We start from the raw sequence: 23,717 nt of genomic DNA, 5'->3' as shown, positions 1-23,717 counted from the left end.
CTGGTGCTTAACATTAAACTATTGTCATGCAGTTTTTATTTTCATTTTTTTTTGCTTCAGTCTGTTGTTCTGTGCCCCTATTAAAAGTACCCCTTCCTGCTAAATTTGGTCTAGAATGGACATACTTGGTTTATAAAGAAACAACCTCCACCACTCAGTAAATTATCTAAATCAAATTATTAATTATCTAAATCAAATTATTAATTCTCAAAAACACTTTAATGTGACTGAATATAGCAAAAGAAAAACATGTTTTGAGGGCCACTGAAAAAAAAGCAGAATTCTGAGAATAAAGTCAGAATTCTGAGATTAGGCAGAATTCTGAGATTTAAGTCAGAATTTTAAGATTAAAGTCAGAATTCTGAGATGAGAAAAAAGTCAGAATTCTGAGAATAAAGTCATAATTCTGAGATTTAAGTCATAATTCTGAGATTAAAGTCAGAATTCTGAGATTAGTCAGAATTCTGAGATTAAAGTCAGAATTCTGAGATTAAAGTCAGAATTCTGAGAAAAAAGCAGAATTCTGAGATTAAATTTAGAATTCCCAGAATTAAGTCAGAATTCTGAGAAAAAAGTTAGAATCCTGAGATTAAAGTCAGAATTTTGAAAAAAAAAACAAAAAACTCAGAAATCTGAGATTAAAGTCAGAATTTTGAGAAGAAATGTCAGAATTCTGAGAATAAAGTCAGAATTTTGAATTTTTATATTATACAGAAATAACAATTTAAAATAAGTCAACTTTTTAATTTTTTTCCAGTGGTCCTATTCCTCTTCAATATAATTAATACCATGCAAAACAAAAACAAAAACATCCCCAAAGACGCAGATTTAACAACCATCCAAGTCGCCTGTGAAAGCCTCATCAGGGGGAACCCACGTGTTAAAGGAAAGTCGCCCCGCCTCTTCCACGCTTCATAGACTTTGGGAACATGAGCTGTAAATGATTTCACTGTGATCTTATAAGGACACCTTTTAGATCAAAACAACTTTATTTTTTTGTTACTGTGCAGCAGAAATATTATTTCTCTGAATTAACCCACGGAGTCCCTGGACATCACGTGGATTCATCGCGACCACGAAACCACTCATATTTTAAAGGTTAAAGGAGGAACTGAAGAAACCGAGGAGTTTATATATAATAATTGATAACCAAGTCAAAGGCAACTCTCTGTAAGTAATGTTGGAGGCTGTAAACGGTTACTATGGACAAGCAGGAAGTGCTGCGACTTTCGCGCATGCGCTGTGTGACTTCTCAGCATAAAGCTAAAAGTTCCCTCAAACTTGCAAATACCTGCTGCATCCAACCAGGTGTAGCTTCTAAAAAAAAAAAGAGTAAAATAAGAAAACTGTTAGAATAAAACAAAGTAAAGGAGAAAATGCAGAAAAAAATGTGAGAAAAATACTACTGAATTGTCACTATTAGCATCCATTCATTAATTATAAATAAAAACAACCTTTTTATTTGTCATTGCAAACAGAATCAGTCAGGGTTTAGATACGAACCTACGCCTCTAAATAAGGCTGTAACCGTAGCACATTCTGAAATAACTTTTTCATTAACATCTCAATGATAAGAACATACATACATCATAACATCTCCATACAAAGTCACATTCTACTGTATGCTTCTCTTCTTACTTCTGTTCGAGTTTCATCATCAGTTGATTGATTGATATTATTGATCTCACAGAGAAATTTACTGGTTACAATGGCTCATTAGTCAAAGGAGAAGAAGAAGTAGCCAAAAGGAGGAATAGGTGCATGGGACATATACAGTACAGTGTGTCCACACGTGTGTGTGTATATATATATATATATATATATATATATATATATATATATCGTGTGTAAATAATAACCGTTTTGTATCGATGCATCGATCCAACAGCTGACGATCCGATGCATCAACATGTCCGCAAGAGTATCGATTCAAGTTTTGTTTTTTTTCCCCTCCGGCCTATTTTTATCGATTTGCTCCTGGATGTAATTCTGACTCCCATGCTGCCGTAAACCTATTTTGCCCTCCTACCTCGCTTCCTTTCGCCACTACCCTCTTTCTGCATGCACACACACACTCGTCTAAGCAGTAGGCAAGTCAGACATGGCAGATTCTTGAGTATCGAAAATAATCAAATCGTTGGTTCAGAAAATTTATACTGGATCGAATCGCCATGATTGGTGTGATTTGCACCCCTAATATAAATATTAGCTGAAGTCTTTTAATTGACAGGATTATTATACAGAGTTATTTTACAGGGTATTAAATAGTAATTGCACATTAGATAGTACACATGTTATTGCTGTTATTGAGTCTGAGTCAGGGATGAACTACCCCTGCTGTTCATTGTAATGGTGTTAAATGTGAATCTAATTCAAAATAAAATTTGCACCAATGGATCCCTTATTAACCTGAATGTTCATATGAACCGGACCCCTGCTGCTTCTGTCTGATATTTCAATTGTTTCTGTTCTACCTGCTCATGCTTCTGAGGGAGAGATTAACACGTTTTTTTTTGTCATGTTACAGAAAATATGGAGCACCTGCCAGATAAAAACTCCAGTTACAAAGACGTTGCTTACTGGGATGAGAGATACACGACAGAGCAGCACTATGACTGGTTGGGCGGTTTTTCCAAATTTCAGCACCTCCTGGAAAAAATAATCAAGAAAGAAGATTCCATTCTCATACTAGGTTTGTAGCTTATAACTTTTTCCTCTGTAGAAATGGAAAAGTCACACGAACCGGAAAGTTTTGTATTTTCGCGCAGACACTGATGCTTTGGTTCCCTTTTAATTTTGCGATATTTTATGGCTTTAATCTTTTGTTATGTTTTAGGTCGTGTATCATGTTAACTTTTGAAGAGCATCCTGGATAATTGATAGCCTCAGATTGCTTGTGCCCCTGCCTTGAGTTTGGGTTTTCCGTGTCAGACGTCAAGGCTTCTTTCTCGCTCAGCCGTTCCTGTCACCTCTACCCTGTTTGCTGTCAAATTAAAGATGAAATCCGTGGCACCCTGTGTCATTAGATCTGCCACGTGTCATTTATATAGTTTCACTTCCTGCCATTATGAATAGATGGGCTCTTAAAAACTTCTCAGTTGTCAGTTACAGCTGGTTACCTAATATTTCACATTACAAATGAGGCAATACCTTAAATTCTTAATAATGAAAAAGAGCCCATGTGTTTGTTAGCCGTGGAATCATCAGCTTCTTACAGATACCTAGATTTAAGTATGAATTTTGTTTTTAAAACAGCATAAATCTGTCAGATGAGATACGTCAGCTGGGAACGAATGATTTTGCTGAATATCAGGTAGGGAGTGGAAATGGAGCCAAACATGTAACCTGCTTCATTATTTCAGTGTCCTTTCCAGCACCCATTTGGTGAAATGCTCACATCTTGTTGATATATTTCAATCTGCTTGACATTTTCCTCAACTTTTATCCTCCTTGGAGAATCTTAGTGATGTGTCCATTAACACCGATGCATCGGCATGTGGCGCTGCGCGTATCATTTCAAGAAAGTCTCGTGACTTATGCAGGAGCTGTTTCGAACTGACGGACGCACTAAACTTTGTTTATAAGTGCATATGTCAATGCAACCCATCTGCCAAAAAATCTCTGATCTTTTGCGGTTTATCATCAAATTATCAAGAAATATGGAGCAGCCTCAAGGTAAAAGAAACTTTCAGCTAATTGGACTATTTTGATCTCATATGTGTTTTAATTTTCTAATTCTGTCATACTGTTCCTATCAGTTAACACTCATCTGAATTTTAAAATTGACTCTTAGTTTGCTTTTCTTACTGCATTTATTATTTAATAATAAATCTAATAAATCCTAATCCACAACCATCCTTATTCACATGTTCACTTAGTGTTCCCATCATATGATCACATCATGGATTGCATCTGAAAAAAATCACAAATATTTTCAATTTAACGAAGATATTAAATACTACATTATAGAAAACAATGAATTAAATGATATTAGAGGTCATCATATAGGTGTCAGTTTAGTCTGTCAAAAGGGCATTATTCAGTTACACAGTATGAATAGTTTGCTAATGTGTGGAAACGCTTCATGATGCCTCATAAACCCATCACTAGAGAATATATTTGCTCAAATTAAATCAAGTCCTTTGTGTCTACTATTTTCTACATCTGATCGCAAGACATGATCTATTAAAGGGGATATGAACTGTCACCCTAAAAGTGGATTTCACAAGTTCAACACATCTTATTGAAACCCCCAAACTTTTGGCCCAGATTATAATTGTTAAACCTCTTGTGTTTTTAACATTGCTGCAAATGTCCACAAGATGTCACTGTTGCATCAATATTAAATTGATGCCATTGCTCCATGCCAAAGAGGCTTTCACGTTCTCTGTGGGGCTGCTTCCCTCCTATAAACCACAGTAAACATTTTCATCTTGATGCATCCCTGTTTTCTACTAAATACTGACTGCAATGGAGCTACACAAAATCAAGATGTGCTACACAAAATTAAGTTTTATCTTTCTGTTCTTATTTTATAAAATCAGTATACTTCTGTATGTTACAGTCATTTATTACTGGAATATAGTTTCTTTTTTTTTAAAGGTGGGATCACAACAAGGTGCTACAAAGTGGTGTTGATTTAAATTTATATTGGTTTTTTTCTACCCTAAAATCAACAACTTCTAAAGGACATTGTGGAGTGATTTAGATCCTTAGCGAGACTTGGCCATTTCTCTCTGATATTGGCCTCAGTCTGTATGCACACTGGTGGATTGTGTGTTAGTGGGGGTTGGTAAATCTGTGTTGCAAACTGACAGGAGGTCTCTGTTAGGTGTTTGACAGCTGGAGGGGATGACAGTCATGGGGTTGCCAAAATCTCTCTGCCTTTCTACACTGCTTTTGTTCTTTAAGATTTCCCACATATTTTTTTTCAACCTCTAATGTAGGTTTAAAGTTTAAATGTAGGTAATTTGTAATTTTAGTTTGCATGACAGAGCAGGAACAGATACCCCAAAAGCTTGGATGCATGTTTACATCCCTTTCGTCATTCCTGCAGTCAGGGTTTCCACGCAGTCAGGAAATGTCTGGAATGTTTTTAGAACATTCTCCAGGTCTGGGCAGGTATTAGAATTAAACTCTTTGGAAAAACCGGCGTATTTTAATGCTTTGTTCTTAATTCATTTATCTAGAAGTTGTCTTTGTTTCATTGTTTCCTCCCCTTCTTACTCTCTCATTCTTCCTTACCCCTTTTGTCTTCTTTTTAATGTTTTTCCTCACATTTTCTATTCCCTCCATCCTTATTTACTTCTGTTCCTTTTTAAGTGACAGTTAAAGGACTGAGGTCTTGTTGTTTTAAGACTTTTGATATCGATAATCAGGAATCCTCACCAGGCTTTTTAGGTTGATCCCTTTTTGTGCTGATTTAATATAAAGAGCCATGATGATTATCTGACCCAAAACATGGAATCCTGTTTTCTTGTGAGCAGTTTGTGCTTTCTAATAACCAACAGCTCAGATGGCGTGCTATAGAGATAGCCGAAGATGTGGGAGGGATCGCCTGTTGTGTAGAAACCAAGAGATTTTAAATGCTTGAGCGAATGCCTGCCACATATCTCCCTGGCAGCATTTGTTTGTCATTTTTACAGTGTCTTACACAGAGAGGAAGTCGCTACCCATCCCAGAGGTTTTACTGTACGGAGACAATGCAGAGGAAGGAAAGACCTGGGGAAAGACTTAATGCTGATTTGCTGAGTCAATGAGGAATGTTTTGCTGCAGTCAGATTTCAAACCTAAAAAATGTTTAATGCCTTTTCTCAATACATGCCTATTATATTTTTATATTTAACCAGAACACATTTTTGTTGTTGTTGTTTATGTTTCATGTTTAAAAGGTCTAGGTCTTTACACATTTGTATTAAAGATTCCTTTACTCTCTGATGGCCCTTTTCCACTAGTAGTTTAACTCTGGTTTTAGTGTTTCCATTATAATCGGTTACCTTATGTTTGGCAGCCCGACTATTCAGTATTGCTTTTATAGCTGTGTGAAGGTATTTCCAAGGGAACAATGGTGACACAAGAAACAGTAGGAACATATGACTTCCGTCATGTGGAAGAAAAAAGCTTCTGTTCTCTACTGTGTGGAGAATCATCTGCTCCAGAGACTCTACATTCTTTGGCGTTTGTCCCATTTGCTCTGTGTGAGCTTGCTTTCATCTGTGAAGAGCACGGGCTGCCAGTGGTGAATTTGCCAATCCTGGTGTTTTCTGGCAAATGGCAAATATCCTGCATCATGTTGGGCTGGGAGCACAATCCCCATTTGTGGATGTCGGGCCCTCATACCATCCTCATAGAGTTGGTTTCTAACAGTTTGTGCAGACACAAGCACATTTGTAGCCTGCTAGAGGTCATTTTTTAGGGCTCTGGCAGTGCTCCTGTTCCTCTTTGCACAAAGGCAGAGGTAGCGGTCAGTCTGCAGATTTGTTGCCCTCCTACTGCCTCCTTCAAGTCTCCTGGTGTGCTGGCCTGTCTCCTGGTAGCGCCTCCAGCCTCTGGACGCTACACTGACAGATACATCAAACTTTCTTGTCACAGCTCACATAGATGTGGCATCCTGGATGAGCTGCTCTACCTGTACCACTTGTGCAGGTTGTAGAGTCCTTCTCATGCTACCACAAGCGAGAAAGCACCCCGAGCATTTAAAAGTGACCAAAACATCAGCAAGAAAGCGTAGATACTGAGAGGTGGTCTTTGGTCCTCACCTGCAGAACTACTCCTGTGAGTGTGTCCTGCTAATTGCTGATCATTTATATATGTGGTGGTGGACAGAGAGCAGATAAAAGCCGTTGTGGTAGACATAGCCATACCAAGTGGCTGCAACATCAGGAAAAAGGAACATGAGAATGTAGAGAAATACCAGGGGCTCAAAGATGAGCTGGAGGGATTTGGAAGGTCAAGGCATCAATGGTGCCCGTGGTCATTGAGGCACTGGGGGCAGTGACCTCAAAACTCGAGGAGTGGCTAAAGGAGTGGCTAACCCCTCGAAATACATCAGACATCTTCTGGTTCTAGGAACAGCAAAGATACTTTGCAGAATCCTCAAACTCCCAGGAAACTGAAATTATTGTCTGATACTCTTTATAGGTGGTCCTTAGCATTTACAACTAGAAAGACCAAGCATATCCCTTTGTTCTATTTACATAAGGATGCATCTTTCAGTAGGGTGGTAAACTCATTCATAATAGCACAACTTGCACAGAAGCTTGGCTGCCTACTCAAGACACCCACTTCGTTCTCTTGACATTTAGACAGTGTTGTTTATCCTTTTGTATTTTCAGACAGCAGGTAAGATTTAGTTCTTACCCATTCTTAGGAATTTAGATTCTTATGTTATAAGAATCCTGTAACAAGGTTGCAGAGTGTCAATGTATAATAACATATATTTAAATGAACATTGTGAACATATATTAGTTTGTGTTTTATGCTTCTTTCTTTTCTACCTGGTCTGACTGCGCACATACCTGAAGGTCTGGAGAGGTGTGTGACCTCCTCCATGACAAAGATGCATGTTTCTGTCATTACCAAAAATGAACATTTCTCACCTCGTATAAGACCCATTTTCTTCTAGCTCCTGTGTTTGTAGCCTGTGGTGAGCTACTGCCTGTGATGTAATGACCCAATGTATACCAGAGTTTCAGTGCTCATGTTTGTTCCCCACAGCGCTGGGAAATGATGTAATATAACTTTGATCCATGATGCGTGCTTTGTACTTAATACCATCTGAGTTAAGTGCGCCTGATACAAGGAGTGTTTGACATACAGTCTCTGCTACTGTACATCTCTAACTTGTTGCAGGGGGATTTTTTCCCCCCCTCAATATTGTTATACAGATTTTTCAGTAACTGCAGAAAGTTTTTGATTATTTGTCCTGGATCTTTCTTGTTTTGTAATATATTGGATAATGGTGTCGTGAGGAGTTACTGGAGGTAAATCCAGCTGTTTAGAACATAATTTCTCACTGTGGGTTGGAGGCAACTTGACCAATATTTCCGTTTTTAGATTGTTACTTTTATTTTCATTGTTTTATTTCTTGTTACTTTTCCTTGTATCAATCGGAGACAGTGAGGGAAAATAAGTATTTGAAGACCCTGCTATGTTGCATGTTCTCACACTTAGAAATCATGGAGGGGTCTGAAATTGTTACAGTAGGTGCATGTCCACTATGAGAAACATAATCTAAAAAAAAACAAACCCCGGAAAATACAATATATGATTTTTTAAAACTATTTATTTGTATGATGCAGCTGCAGATAAGTATTTGAACACCTGTTTAACAACTAGAATTCTGACCCTCAACGACCTGTTATTCTGCTTTCAAAATGTTCACCTCCGCTCCATTTATTATCCTAAATTAGATGCACCTGTCGTTTGCTGCATATAGAAACCTGTCCACCCCATACAATAAGTTAGAATCCAACATGGCCAAGTCCAAAGAACTGTCCAAATTGTCCATCCAATTGTGATTTCTGGAATTCTTTTTAGATTATGTCTCTTAAAGTGGACATGCACCTACGATGACAATGTCAGACCCCACCATGATTTCTGTGTGTGAAAACTTGCAAAATAGCAGGGTGTTCAAAAATCTATTTTCCTCACTGTATGTAAAGTCAACTTTTTTAAGTAATCATTATTATCACCATCTGTCGCTTAGCACTTCTTTCTTTTACAGCTACTCTCAGTCTGCCTGTAGCACAAACAATATGCTTATTTAAATGGGGCAGAACTAGACGGGTTTCTTACCTCTTCACTTTTGCAAGTCGATCACACTTAACGTGCCAGTTTGTTGCACATGCACAATTTTAAGCCCATCATGTATCAGCATGCAGTTTAGCAATTCTTACTGGGATTCTGTAAAGATCAGGCCTCAAATGTTTTGTAAAAATTATTTTATTATTTCTAACCAGCATTGCGATTGCAATTTTATTTAGATTTCCATTGTACTAACTGCAAGCTTGTAGATGTTTCATCCCCTAGGTTTTTAGTTTTTGAAAATTTGTTTGCCCATAGTCCACTGTAGCAGAACCTTACTGTAACCTTTGTGTGAAAAAAGTTTTTACTTCTTCTCTCTCTACCTTTCTGTGTGGTGACAAACCCAGTCACGAATTTTGCCACCACCTAAAGCACTTTAGTGAGACATTTACTCTTTTACCCTAGTCAAATATAGTGTGATTAAAATTGGGTACCTTGGTGATTTGAAAATTGCATTATGATAAACTGCAAATGCAATTAACTGCCCAGCCCTATTTTGTAATAGCAGAGAGTTAGATTGTATAGGATAAGCTTGTAAGTCTGTTAGGAGTCGTATCATGACTAAGGCTACGTTCACACAGCAGCCTGGAGTGACCCAAATCCGATTTTTTTTTTTTTTTTTGCCCACATGCGACCTGGATCTGATATTTTCATGGTAAACTGAACAACACAGATCCTACCCAGGCCGCTTGGCTATGTGGTCCTGGATCAGATACGAATCTGATCTTTTGAAATGCGACCTGTGTCTGAACAGCCAGAATGCATTTATCCGACCTGAAGGGCTATAGTAACCGACAGAGGTCACTATTCTGCTTCTTGCTACACGGAAGCGGTAAGAAAAACAACAACCAGTATTTATGTTTAACCATCTTGAAAATATTGAGGTTTTAAGGTTTGGAAAGATTGCTAGATGCGCTCCAGCACTACATTCATGTTTACTTCCGTAAACACGCAGCGTGCTGGCTTGTGACGTCATTCCATCCTCTATTGCGCATTTGGGACACTTAAGCTGTATGAATGCAGTTTACACAGGAGATCACATACAAGTCCCATATATCTGGAAATGTGAACGGCAACGCAAAAAAAAAAAAAAAAAATCGGATTTCACAAAGAAATCGGAATAAAGCATCAAGGCTTGCAGTGTGAATGTAGCCTAAGCTTCTGCAATACCAGCTACATTTGCAACCAACTCCCAAATTAGATAGGTTTGAAGCCACCCCCTGTCCTGATACTCCTATAAACATTACCTGCTAGACAAAAATGTGTTTGACATGCGAAACAACGTAGTCCTTACCCCCCTAAACATGCAGGCGCTATCAAAAACAGCAACATATGCTGATTTCAAAGTTGCGGTTCTGTTTTAGAATCTTCCTTTATAAAAGCTTTTGAATTTGTTGTGGATATCACATTTACAAACTGTTGCTCCTTCCTTTTTCAAAAGTTTACAAGTTAACTCTTAGTTTAATTTCTTGCAGGTTGTTTTGCTGACCCCAGTAACCCCTTGTTGAATGGATAAACAAATCCATTACTGCATTAATGAATAAAGCTTCTTTGTTAACCTCCCAAATGCATCCCACCATATTCCTCAGGTTATAATGGCTGCTTAATGCGATGAGTTCCGTTAAAAGCAGGTAGGTGGGCTGCAAAATTCTTCAAAAGGACTCATTAGTGGCAACATATTGAGACAGACACATTTGTACACAGATGTGAGACCTTTTGATCCATCTAATGAAAAAAGAAACCTGCTTATGCAACAGATTAAATCATAAAGATCTGGGGTTGAGTTACAGCTATTTATCGAGCCCCCCTTAGGGCACAGAATTTAACCCTTAGTTGGCTATAGGTACATGTTCATCAATGTATAGTAGTGTGCACATATACGGTCTAATCACTTCAGACTTTATTGTATTTTAATGGGACCTTAAGAGATAGGCCAAAACAAAAGGATGTATTAATATGAAGTTCAGGAGAATAATCAAGAGCAGATATTTTTTATATCAAATCATTTTGTTTTTAACTTTTTTTAATATGAAAACCCTTAATAGAAGCCTACAGAAATCCCTGTACTTTTCCGATCCTTCAGGCATAAAATGTTCAAACATTTATGCCTGAAGGATCATTCATATGCAATGTTTTAACAATCCAAAACAATCCCAGGCTATATCCGACTTCATTTTGCTCATTATTAGCTGTTAAAAACTGCCCCCTCCCAATTAAAAAACTTCTTCCATTTCTCTTTTTAATGCTTGAATCATCAGGCAAATGCTTATATCAATAAAAAATGTCACAAAGAGCAACATTTAAAGCTCTAGTCTTCTCTGTTGATTGAGTCAACATTATTGTTAATCACCTACAAGAAAGAACACAAGGTCTTATTTTAGATTTGTCTAAGAACGTGTTTTCCTACATGACTTTTTAGAAAGTAATCTGTGGGGCTTATAAATCAATTATGGTGCAAATCCAACTTGATGGTTTTAGTGGGATGGTTTTGAGGTGCTTTGCGACTTCCAGAACCTTCTGCAACTGATGCAACTATAATGCAACAATAAAATTCGCTCTGTAGCAAAGTATCCAAATGGAAATATGTTGCAAAGTCTACTTCTAAATGGCTAACAAGCCAAGTCACAATGTAAAACTTATTGCGTATTCAGGTTATCTATGAAGTAATTAAGTGTTTCAATGTGAAACATTCAAATGGGGCAAAAAAGCAATGTGAGGAGATTTGCTTGCAGAAAGTAGTTCTTAAATGTTTAACATTATGCATTATCTTTGCATTATGATTAAAAAGAAAATTAGGAACTAATGATTTTTTATCTGTATTGATGTTGATATTTTAAAGAAAATCTCTTTGCAACAGGATGCATGCCTTTTCCCTAAAAAAAAAAAAAACAGTGTTACAAACACACAAACCACATCCCACCCACACAGGAACAAAATGCTGATGGCATGGAAAATCACTGAGGTTTGATAGACATTGCAAGCGTCAGAGGGGTATCAGATCTCCTGCAGAGTTCATATCTGTTTTTTAACACCCAAGTCTCTAGAGCTATATATTTAGCATTCACACAAGGCAGCACTTATCGTACATAAGAATCTTCTAGCAGAAAAACAGAAGCAAGAGATAAATTTCTATTTGCTCACATTTGCCCTTCCTTTATTGATTGCACCCCTTCCTTCCTCTGGTAACTGGAGGCAAAGCATGAAGCTTTAACCCACTCTAAAATTACTGGATGATAACAGAGCTTTCTTACTATTGCTTGTGATGAAAAAGTTTTTCAATTGTTGACCCTTTTAATTTAGCTTTTTTTTAGTTGTTTCTGATACTTTTATGGTTTCTACTTTGACTGGGGAAAATGGAATAGTAAATATTTGGATTCAGGTGTCTATATGTCTCTGTGTTAACATAAAGATCTTCGTTTGGTGCACTCCTGGGTTTAAAGTTGTAGTATAGGAAGTTTTTGGTGCATTTCAGCAAAAATGCACCTTTTGGGGAAAGACTTCTTGTCAAAAAGATTTGTCAGTAGAGGTTTTTGCGATTGCATGTTTGCTTTTTTAAATGTAGGGAATTTTGAGCTGGTCAAATGCCACTGACAGCTGGATTTGGACTTTAAGCAGATTTTCTCTGAACCTGTGATCTTCTCACTCATATCTTCAACTATGCTTTTACTCGTTTATCATTTTTTCATTCATCTGTCCTTTTTGTGTGCTTTTTATTTTGTCATCTGTTCATTTCTATGTCCAGTCTTCCTTCCTCTATTTCATTACGTCCCTCTGATGAAGCCTGGATGCCTTATAACTGTCTACCACTGGTTGCATAAATTCTGTGCCAGCTTTTATATCTGTTTTGGCTTAAAAGGACCAAGAACTCAGAGAAATTGGAGTCTGCAGTAGTATGGAATAGTGCAGGAACCAAGTGTTGTTTGTTGAGAAGGTGATGTGTACATAAGGTAAAATGGCTGCCCTGTGTATAAAGGATTTAGGGGTTGTTTTGCCTGAAATGTCCTGTGGTTTCTGCCTTAAGAAAATCAAATACCTGCATGCACAGAAAAAAAAACTGCACACCACTGCAGGGATTTCTGGCAATGGGTGAAACATCCACAGCAGGTACTGTACAAAGCTAGAAAATAATGTGTGAATGAGCTACGGTTTGAGTAGCATGAATGAATGAATGTAGACGGGGAGGGGTTGATAGAATTGAAGTCCCCCCCGATCCTCTTCCTTCTCCCCCTTCTCTTCTCTGGGTCCTCATTGGCTGCCTGCAGCGTTCAGGGAGCCCTCACCATGCAGACAGTAAGTCAGTAGGGGCAACCCTCCCTCCAATCAGCCCTTCCCGTCTTTTTGCCGCTGTAAGGAGTGGTGCTGTTTATGAATGAGCCTTGCAGCCGCATAATGTGAATTGAAAAAGGGAGGGAGTGAGCAGTAGATAGTGTTGCACTGAATGAAATTTTGCGAAAACTAGAAAGAAGCTAAGAGAACATCAGAGAGGTGCTGAATCAAAAATAAGCTTGTGGGAAGCAAAAAAACAAAACAAAACAGATGTTTTGCTGCTGGTAGAAGCTGGAGTGAGTGTTGGAGCGATCGATACGCTACAGACGCAGTGACCGAGTTGTCACTCCACTGCGTGTGTGTGTGCATGGTTGGTATGTGTGTGTGTATGTAATGTGTTTTCTCATAGGTATGTGAATCAGGTACAATGATGGGAAAGCGGATGCTCAGAAAGGGGGCCTGTCAGCCAATGGGAACCTCCACCATCTAATCAGCACATACACAGCACCCTCAACCCTCTCTGCAAGCTGCTGCTCCGTGCTTTGAATAATAATGGGGTTACCCAGGCAACCAGGCAAGTGTGATCGATGGTTCTGGACCCGATAAACAGAGCACAGAAGGGTTGCGCTTATTGCATGTGTCTGTTTTTTTGTGTGTCCGAGGGTTTCTGGTGCTGCAGAGGGAATTTCTTTGTTTCTGGTAGAAAACGGTACAAATCTCTCCCAACTTCTTCTTTGGTGCGAGTATTTGATGTTCAGTAGCAGCAAATGTCCTTGATGAGGCTTGCTGAGGATGTGTGCGGTCACCTCCACACCTCCCATCAGAGGGGTGAACACACTATCCTGACTCATCCACACTTACAGCTAAAAGGCTACACGGCTGTTACTCACACTCAAGAGTGCAAATCATGCAGGAAACCAGTGGATATGACGGATAACCTGAGGAGGGAAATGAGTGAGAAATACTTTTGTTGGGTTGAAACAGCATATTTAAGAAAGAGTTGTTAAATTGATGGATTTAAGATAGGATGGTTGATAAAGAGCATAATATTAAGAGAATAAATTGCTCCTCATTTGAGGTCATATATAGTCTCATCCATATTTATGGGCAGCTTTGATGAAAATGGGAGAAAAAAAATAAGAATAAATATAAATCCAGCTGTAATTTTCATAACATAATCTTACACTTACAAACTATGAGTAATGTTATGAAATGAGAGTAACATCCCTTGTTTTTTTCATTAAACTCAAGAATTGTCCCATTTCTCCGCTCTCACCACTGGAAATGATTAAACCTACCTTTGACATTAGGCAGGTGGCGGGTCATAGTCTCTATAAACCAGAGATTGGCAACAGGGAAACAGCTAGACTTACTTAGACTAGATGAGGACCAAAGATGTCATGATCTCTGTTCTTGATTCAGAGTTAAGTTAGTTATTGTTGCTACCCCGAATACCCCCCAAATTTTTTTATTTATTTATTTATTTTACTTGAGTTGGTGAGAACAAGTTCTTTCTGGCCAGGACATTTCATACTCCTACAAAGTTCTCATGCATCTCTTATTGTATTAAACAGCAAATATTTCAAGTTTCTGACTGTTCATTAAAAACAGTTCTGTAAAGGAAATATATCAAGCATAGATCTCTTAAAACTTCAGAGACTTGGGCTGCAAGAACAGAGCAATGGGATGGAAAACAATCTGATTTGTTCTTCAGCAGTATCTTTAGTGTTTATGCTGCACAATTTTGGAGTCCTTGTATGATTATTTTTACATACCGGTAGATGTTTATGTTAATATTTAGGGATTCCTATTGATCGGTTTCTTTTTTTGTCAGACTACTCTTTGATTTTTGTAGAATTTGTAAAGTTAAGTATCCCCAGATTTGACTTCCCTGTTTTAGCCATTTCTGGCACCACTTGTTCAGCTGAAAGGGGTTGTTTGCACGTTTGAAATCGAGCTCAACTTGGCCATTTTCTGAATGGTTCCTTTAGATCCATCAACCAGAGTGGGAGATGCAACTTATATGAACACAAATGTTTTAGTGGTCTAGAGATAAAAACTATTGCTCTAATAATGAACTTATAAAGTTTAATAGATTATAGGCTGTGTGTGTGTGTGTGTGTGTGTGTGTGTGTGTGTGTGTGTGTGTGTGTGTGTGTGTGTGTGTGTGTGTAATCACAGTCCTGTATATGGGTGCAGATTTACTAGAAATGCACTGATCAGGATTTTTGGGGGTGAGTCACCATAAGCAGTATCTGACTTTCACTGATCAGAGCATGGAATCCATAAATTCTCCAAAATTGTCGTCTCAAGACTTTCACATTGCATTATTAAGTATGAAAATTAAGAAGGTATTATGAATTGACCAGTTTTAGAGAAGGAGGCAGCAAATACTATTTCTAATTTATCAAAACAGGAGATAGAGAAAATAATGTTAATAAAGGATGAATTGGGGAAAAGCTTTATTTGAAAAAATCAGTTTTAATTAAGTAAATTCAATGGCCAGCAGCCTCCTTCTCTCCTCCGCTATGCAGACTCCTTTGATCCACAAATGTCCTCCTTCCACCTCAGCCTGCCGTAGCCTCTCCACACTCTGCCTCGGTGATGGGCTTTTCAATCTGCCACTGTGCTCTATAGCTAGCCTTGGTCAGTTGAAGCTACTTCTCGGTTTGCATCATGTAAGAAAAGCAAGCTAGTATATAGATGGACGTCTTTTTCATATTCTGCTTAGTTTCCCCTGTTATGTTCTTTCACAGTACCAGTTTCCTGTTCTTCTCTGTATGATTGTTTTGGCATCTTGAGTGTTTTTTTCTTTTTGAATGTTCCTTAAAGTTCTGTCCAAACCTATTTTTCAGCTGTTATAAATTCCCTTGCATTTTGATGTTCACCTGCCACAACAAAGTGGGAATGATAATAATGGTGTTGAAGTCTGGGGCGGAATTCTCATCATTTTATCAATATTTAGCTGAAATAGTTTATCTCTCTCATGCAAAGTTGGAGATAAACTATACAGAGTTTTAGGTGGGTGGGATGTAGACAGTTCACACCAAATAACATCAGCTAAGTTGTAAAAATGCTCAGGTTTTTTTTAGAAGTTCTTTTATTCTCCCAAAACTGAAACGAGTTGTTACTATAGTTAATGGTCCAGGGCTCAGAGTCCTCAATGTGAGGTTAACATCTGCCCAAGATCGACAAAATGTTTTGCTTTTGTTGGGCTGTTCTTTACCTTATATGTGCTTCATTTTGCTGCCTGTAAACAAACCCTTGGACTTCATTCCAGCAGTTTTGGTTTCCTACATCCACTTAAGTCTTTCCAGGGAAGTCCGGGCGTGTTTATCAAAGTTTTTGCAAACATTTACCCCTGCCTTTTTGCGCGCTTCCATCAAGCAGCTCATTTCACAGGCCGAAACAAAACCTCTCTCCTTACAGTTAGTTTTTACTGCCATATTTTTTAAGCATTCAACATTAAACAGAACAACGTTCACAGGGCTCCAGTGTTGCTATTTTTTGACTACATGGCAGCACAGAGCCAGCATGCAAAAGGTTTCTTAAATAAAAAAACACCAAATTTATTTACGTTAATTATATCAATGAAATCAACATTTGCAACCATTATAGGAGGTGGTAGCAATTCAGAACTGAAGTGCAGACAGTCCATGCAGAGCTCCATGTAAAAAGCAACATGTAACAGTCTAATTTCATTCCTAGCAGAGCTCGGCTCAAGTGCCTGCAGATGTTTGCTCAAGTGTTACTCGATTTGTATGTGTTTGTGTGTCTGAATCAAGCAAAGAGCCCATGATCCTGCAAATTTTCCTGGCTTAGGCTTCTACTGACAGCAGTCTGAGCAGTTTTTGTCAGTTAGTCTACTAGCTGCTTATGTGCTAATATTATGGTTTCAGCACCATAATGTAAAAAAGCTGGACAGTTATTTAATAAAATCCTGGCCACACATTAATCTGGCCCTCTTTCCCCCCTCCTCCCTTTTTCAGGGTCCCTTCTCTGATCGGTTCCTCTCTGGCAGAGAGGAGTGGTTGGAGGGAAGCTTGGCTGCTGCAGCCAGGGTCCTTTCTCAGGAGTTAATGTTCCACTCAGGAGGTTACTGGGCTTTGCTTTGCAAAGATATTACATTGGCCTCAGAAAGGGTCATCTGGGTTCATTAAACTCACAGTGAAAAGCATAAGCTAAAAACATTCTGCCTCTGATATCTGCTGTCTAATTAGCCTGACCTAGGATAGAAGTCATATAAAATCTACCATTCAAATAAAAGAAAAGGATAATATTGACTTAAACATTCACATAAAAAAGGGAACACATGAAGCCTGACAGAGCACATCTTGGATAAACAGTGGAAAATGCAGCTTCATGCAGCTTCACACTCTGCTTTCTTGTGCTACCAAGAAAAGGTGTCGTTTGTGCTGATGCATGACAGGAGTCTGTGTGTGATGCTTTAGTTGCGTCATCACTTTGTTTCCTCTGAGCTATGAGAAGGGAATGCCCCATCAGCTAGGTAATAGCAGTGCGAGTGCGTCACTGTTGTCCCAATGCATCTAGTTATCTCTGGTGACGCACTGTTGCTCCAAGCCTTGTGTGATAATGGAGAGTTATATGCTTCTACAATAGGTGACAGAAGTCAGTGTTTTAAGGAACCTGTGCCGCATGACTTTAAGAGAAGTGGTTATATGAAGCAGCAGTTTCCGTGTTGAGAGTTTATCGAGGTGTTAAATGGTTGATGCAGTGGGAATTTTGTCTTTTAAAGTGTGTCTTCTGCTTTATTTAACAGAAAGCCACAGTAACAGCAGAATTAGCGGTAACTCAGTGTGAACGGCTCCTTGTTTTGATGTTAGTAGTTAAGAGCCTCAGTGTCAAAGTTGAACCGATTTTTCCATATAAAATTTTTTCTCGTTCAAAGAATCCATTCACTGCTTTTATATTATCTTTACAATGTATTTCTCATGCTGCTGTTTTGCCAAAGTTTTAGTCGCTGTTTATTAGTCAACATACCCTCAAAGTCCTTATGATGACCCTTTTTTCTCATTTTAAAGGATGTTTTTATTAATTTTCAGATTTATCAACATTCTGTCTCATCATGCCCCCCTCATCCTCCCTAAGACTGTTATTGCAGCTAATCTTTATTTACTGTATTTGCTCTTGTCTCTGGGTGTCTGTTGCGTATGTGTGTCTGCCCGGTAGCATCTTTATTAGAAGAGCGCCGGCTCTCTGCGATGCAGTCCCCAGCACTCTTACATAATGATGCTTGTAACGCTGCAGGCACAGACTCCCGCACCCCGACTTCTGTATCTTAAAGCTTGTCTATCTGCTTCTTTAAGCTTTCAGACTTTTATCCCACTATCTAGTCTGATTTCTGTGAATTGATGATTGACTCACTTTCTGACTTTTGCCTACAAAAAGCCTGTGAGTTCCATGATTAATAGCCCAAATTTCTACATGTGATTTTCAGTTTCTTCTTAAATTGTCCTTTGTTCTACCTTAATCATTCTTTAGTGTGTTTTCTTCAATCAGAGGCTATATTACCTCCCTCTATCTTCTACTGCTGATGTGAAATGCAGAGCAGTTAAGCTTGGTCGTGATTTTCTTATGTAACTCCCCATTTGCCATTTTTTCCAGGCTTTTTTTTTTGACTGTTTTTCCAAGGGTGTTCTGTCTAAAATGTTGAATTTAAGGTATCAAATAATGGAGATGAACTTATGGCAGATGAAGCTTTAATTATTGAACCTGAACCCAAAAAAAAAAAAAAAATGAAACAAGATGGAGCAAAGGACACAAGGAAGGATGGAACAAAGACTTTTCCTCACCTTGAAACTGACCTAGCCAGTAAAAGCAATTGGCAAAGCAGACAAATTCTCCTGGGGGGGGCAAACAGCTCCTATGTCATCAGGTCTACTGGTTGTTGATTTCTACAATGGCAGACATTGATTTCTCGGAGCAACTCACATTTCTTTCTTTAATTTTGAAAGCAGAACAAAACCGTTTGTGTCGACGTACCTGGGTTCACAGTATTCTCTGGAGATGGAATAATTATGGGGAATGTCACCACCTACTCCAGGAACTACGTCTGGATGTTGGTTGTTTGCAGCAGTACTTCTGCGTATCTGTGAGCCACTTCAGGGCCCCTGTGTCCTGCATTGGCGGGCAAATCACCCGGACAACAGAGAGTTAGGTGAGAAGGAATTCTGGAGTTCACTGGGGAACACTGGCAGAGACAAAAATAGAACTGGGACCAGGCCACCAGCCGTGTCACCATCTGGAACTATGGAACCACAGCGGGAGATCAGAGGATTCCTCTGGGGAATCAGGGCAAAAGAGCGGGGACAGGAGGCAGAGCAGGAAACCCACTGGGGGAAGTAGCACCAGCGTGGAGAGGCTACAGCGGGTTTTGGACCAGCTATAGAAGCTAACTGCGATGATCAGCGAAGCTTGCCCATGCAGACATCAGCAAAGCTGGAGAGGGAAAGCATCATCTAGGCTGGAGATCGGGTGACAAAATAGTCCTTATTGGGCTAAATTAAAATGCTTTTTTAATAGCCACAACAAATCCTGTTCAGAGCATTCTTCATTTGTCAACTTTATTTTCTAGTCCCTGACTCGTTTTTGGAGCAAAGGGTAAGAAAAGTTCAGATTTATTAGCTTCATTCACTGGCAAGGCAGCAATCGGATATCGCCAGCTTCGCCAAAATCGTGGCATTTGCTTCGCTACATATGCTACCGTCGCCTCGTTCACCTTTGCTCCTCTTTGCTTCTCTCCAGATCCAACCTTGAACATAGAGATAACACTGGAAACCTTCGCTCCAGCTGCGAAATTTGCGTTTCGGTGTGAACGTACCTTAAGGAGAGATGATCATCAACTAATATGGAACCAGACCCTTAGTAACGGCTTAATTTAAATGATTTAAAGTAAAAAAAATTACCTTTCTTTCTTCCTTCCAAATTTTCTCTGGATAGCATCCCATGTATGTGTTGTCAAAGAATCTGGACCATAGACATGATCTAACTGTGATTTCTATGTACTTGTCCTATAAGAGCATAATCAACTCCTCCCAAAAGAAACACATCCACCATAGAAAGATTCCGTTATTGTGTTTCTATAATTTCATCAATGTAACAAAACCTAAACTGTTTGGTGAAGGATGGTAAAGCGGCGCACGGTGAATTCCACTCGGTCAAAGCGTTCACTGCCCCTCCTTATTTGATGCTACTATGTGACATGTGTTTCAGTATAAACATTTCATCATGAATGCTTATTATATATCTAAGTCCTTGTATTCCTTTTTATAGTGGGCTAATACACTTAGAGCCTGTGTTGCCATGAGGCTTATATCAGACTTTGACATGTTTGTGGCTCCAGACAGTTTTTCAGGTTTTTTTGGTCCAGTATGGCTCTTTGAGCAGTTTGGGTTGCCGACTTGTGACCTAAGGGATCACAAAACAAAGAATTTAGCTTTTTTTCAGGAGTTTGTGGTGATTTAACTACTAGATGTATACATGGAAAAAAATACCTTCTTTATACATCCCCATCGATCCCCTCTACTTAATTTAAAACCTCTATCCACTATCAAACTGCATTAGTGTTTGACATAAATGAAGTTTAAATTATAAATGAAGCATCCGTCGGTTTCTTTGGCTGCTTAATTTCTAGAAACATTCTATAAATGACCTGTGAGATGCATCAGTTCCCTTTTGCTGTGCTGAGAAATGTAATTGAAATGTTTCTAAAAAACAAGAATATGTCACTAGAAGAATGGCAATGACCCAATATAACATCTATAAAAGCTTTTATTGTTTATGTTTAATAATGCTCGAAAAGCCTCACAGAAATTAATCTTTTTGGTTGCAGCAACTAACGACTTGAACGACGTACATGGTCAATAAACATAATCAGGAGGCATCTAATCCCCTCAGTTTACTACTTTCACTCATGTGTTTGTGTCCCATTTTAAATAATAAAGTACTGTTTGAACTCACTTTGCAAGCTGAATCTGTTTATTAGCCAAATGTGCCCTCGGTGACCTAAGGGGACTGAGCTGGTTTGTCATTACCTGTTAAATGCCAAATGCTGCCTTCTTGCAGCTGACTGTTCCACAAGCATAGTGTGTGCACACCGGACTGAGTATCGACTTGCTCTTGCAAGGCAATTTGGGATATATAGTATGACTGGTGTGAATACAATGTTATCTATAGACAGGCAACTGATAAAGATGTATCACAGGGTTTGCATTGAATTCACTGTGAGCCAGATTCTGCCCGTGTGCCTCACAGTTAGTATATCTGGTTTAGGGGGTTAGAATAAAAACACTTCTGTTTTTTGTATCCAATACATTTCTTTCAGGAGAACAGTGTATAGTGTATTAATTTTTCATCATGTATGTCTGTCTTGAGGTGCATTCACACCAAAAGATAATGTGGTGATTGGAGTGAGATTATAGCGGAACGAAACTGGGATGGAGCAAAGTGCGGTTTCACTAGAATTAAAAATCTGAACTTTTTTGATAATTCACATTGAGGTAAACAGTCAGGGACTGGCTGTGGTTATGATGTATGGTGAAGAAGTGAGACAAACCTTAATTTCACTCAATAACTCACCAAAGGTTGATCCATTCCCCAGTATCAGAAGTTGCTTGGTTCTTTACAGATTGGAGTAGTGATCGTTCAGCTGCAGCTCCAGAAGTAGTTAATAGTACACGTCTACGGTACGTAGAGATAACAACACCATTGTTTGACTCTCCATATCACATCCAGGGTCACTTGCTCACTTAAATCGAAGTCTGCCAAGGTCAGATAAAAAGACATCCGGATTTGGCAATCAGACAGACGCTTGATTTTATGACGTGGTGAAGCGAGCTGATTAACGGGCAAACCACATGGAAAATTTACCACATTTGTGTTGTGTGTGATTGACCCTTAAGATTGATCACAATCTCAAAAATGACTTAAACCTTAAATTTCCCATTTTTAAGGCCAAATCCCAATGCACCCCCCAGCCCTACATTTCAGTCCTACCCTTGAATTTTGCACATTCCTGTGAGGGTAATGATTTCCCACTTCCTCTTTGCTTGTAGGGGTAGTGGACATAACAAGGGGTAGGTGGTATGAATCTAGGCCTTATTAACGAGGGATTTCAGGTCCTGGCTTGGAAAGGAAGGGCCAGAGGCAATTTCCCAGAAAACATGGAGGACAGGGATTTTACAGAGTAACTCACAGTTCTATTTTTACTTTTGAAAACCAAACCAAGTCATCAGCATTCCTGGGTTTGCCAGATTCTCACGGATAATTGAGCTAAGGTGAAACTGTGTTCTGGAGCTCAGAGAAGAGCAGCAGGAAATCAGTGCAAGAACACTGACAGACAGAGAACCAGAACCAGGAGGAGGCTGCCAGTCGTGCCCCCATCTAGAGCTAAAGAACCATAATGATGGATCGGAGAAGCCCGCCAGGGAAACAGCAACACTGGGGAGAGGCTAGAGCTGTCCAGGGCTAGCTATAGTAACTAGGTGCACAGTAACAGATTGGATAAGTCCGCTGCCAAGGCAAAACACTGAAGGTGGTGTAGAGGCTACGGCTGATGGGAGGAGGGCGGCGCTACATTGGAGAAGCCTGTCAAAAAGACAGAGCAGGAAAAGGCTACGACTGGCCTGGGCTAGCCTCTAAAGGTTAACTGCAGGATATGAAAGCAATAAAGCGGATGGTCAGTGAAGCCTGCAGGGCAAATAGTCCAGCATTTCTGCTGGCTGATTAGCTGGCCAGTGTCTAAGACTAAATTTAAACTAGTTTTGTAAAACCCACCTAATAACCTAAGAGCTTTACCCGCTTTATCCTTTGTTAACATCATTTTCTCTATGTTCCATTTAGATAAAAAAATGGCATTGTACTATGTCGAAGCCATTATGTATAAGGGAAATGATGTGTGTATGGGCGTGTGTTTCACCGGAAAGGGCAAATCGGTTTGACCGCATGGCGGGGAAACGCTGTCAACTCACAGCTGGCTGTTGTATAATTTTTTTGTTTTGTTTTGTATCAGCAAGAGTGGGAATAAATCAGCCTTTAAACAGCAAGAACAGCGTCTGGACATTTCCTGTTCACGCCATCTAACCCCCGGCTCACACCGACTCCGGTCTTACCGTTGCGGTGCGGTGGGTGCGCCGCCGCAGTGATTCCAAGTCATTAAAAAGACGTAAACCTCTCTCACCGGCTGCTGAGCTGTCCGGCTGCGGTTACCGAGACACTCCGGCGCTGCAGAAAATTCAGCAAGAAAGCTATCCTTGCGGCGTGCCGGAGCCCTCCGCAACAAGCTCTCGCAAATATCCTTATTTGGGCCGTGTTATCGCGTGAAGTTACGTGAACTCAAGTGAACTTCTGTTCTCGCAAGTTAAATCTCCGGACCTGTTGCCGGAGCCGCAGAGCCGCACCGCACCGTAGTCAAAAGGGCGATGTGAGAGGGGGTGTGCGGGAGTTGCGGTCTCCGTCGGCTCGGTAACCGCACCGGAGCCAGTGTGAGCAAGGGGTAACCTCGGCAAAGCGCGTCAACCATAAGATTCCGGTTTAAAAACACTCCAGTGGCTTCAAGTGTCGGCTTAGCCCCTACACACAGTGTAACTCTGTCCTATGGTTTCGTAATTTATTACAATAGAAATGGA

General features: G+C 39.4%; 1 protein-coding gene across 1 annotated transcript in view; it reads left to right on the top strand.

The window, feature by feature from the left end:
- The first annotated feature begins 1,051 nt into the window (after positions 1-1,051).
- The window catches only part of ece2 (endothelin converting enzyme 2), a 94,074-nt gene continuing 71,408 nt past the window's right edge, over positions 1,052-23,717 (top strand). Inside the window, exons 1-2 of the mRNA XM_015399808.1 lie at positions 1,052-1,170; positions 2,528-2,692. Of these exons, the coding sequence (XP_015255294.1) occupies positions 2,533-2,692 (160 nt within the window). The 5' untranslated portion in view covers positions 1,052-1,170; positions 2,528-2,532. The remainder of the gene's footprint in view (positions 1,171-2,527; positions 2,693-23,717) is intronic.

This window comes from Cyprinodon variegatus, unplaced genomic scaffold (genome assembly GCF_000732505.1).
Source record: "Cyprinodon variegatus isolate N-32 unplaced genomic scaffold, C_variegatus-1.0 Scaffold1048, whole genome shotgun sequence".
In the NCBI taxonomy this organism is placed as follows: Eukaryota; Metazoa; Chordata; class Actinopteri; order Cyprinodontiformes; family Cyprinodontidae; genus Cyprinodon; species Cyprinodon variegatus.
This window is presented reverse-complemented; position numbering and strand designations above follow the sequence as displayed.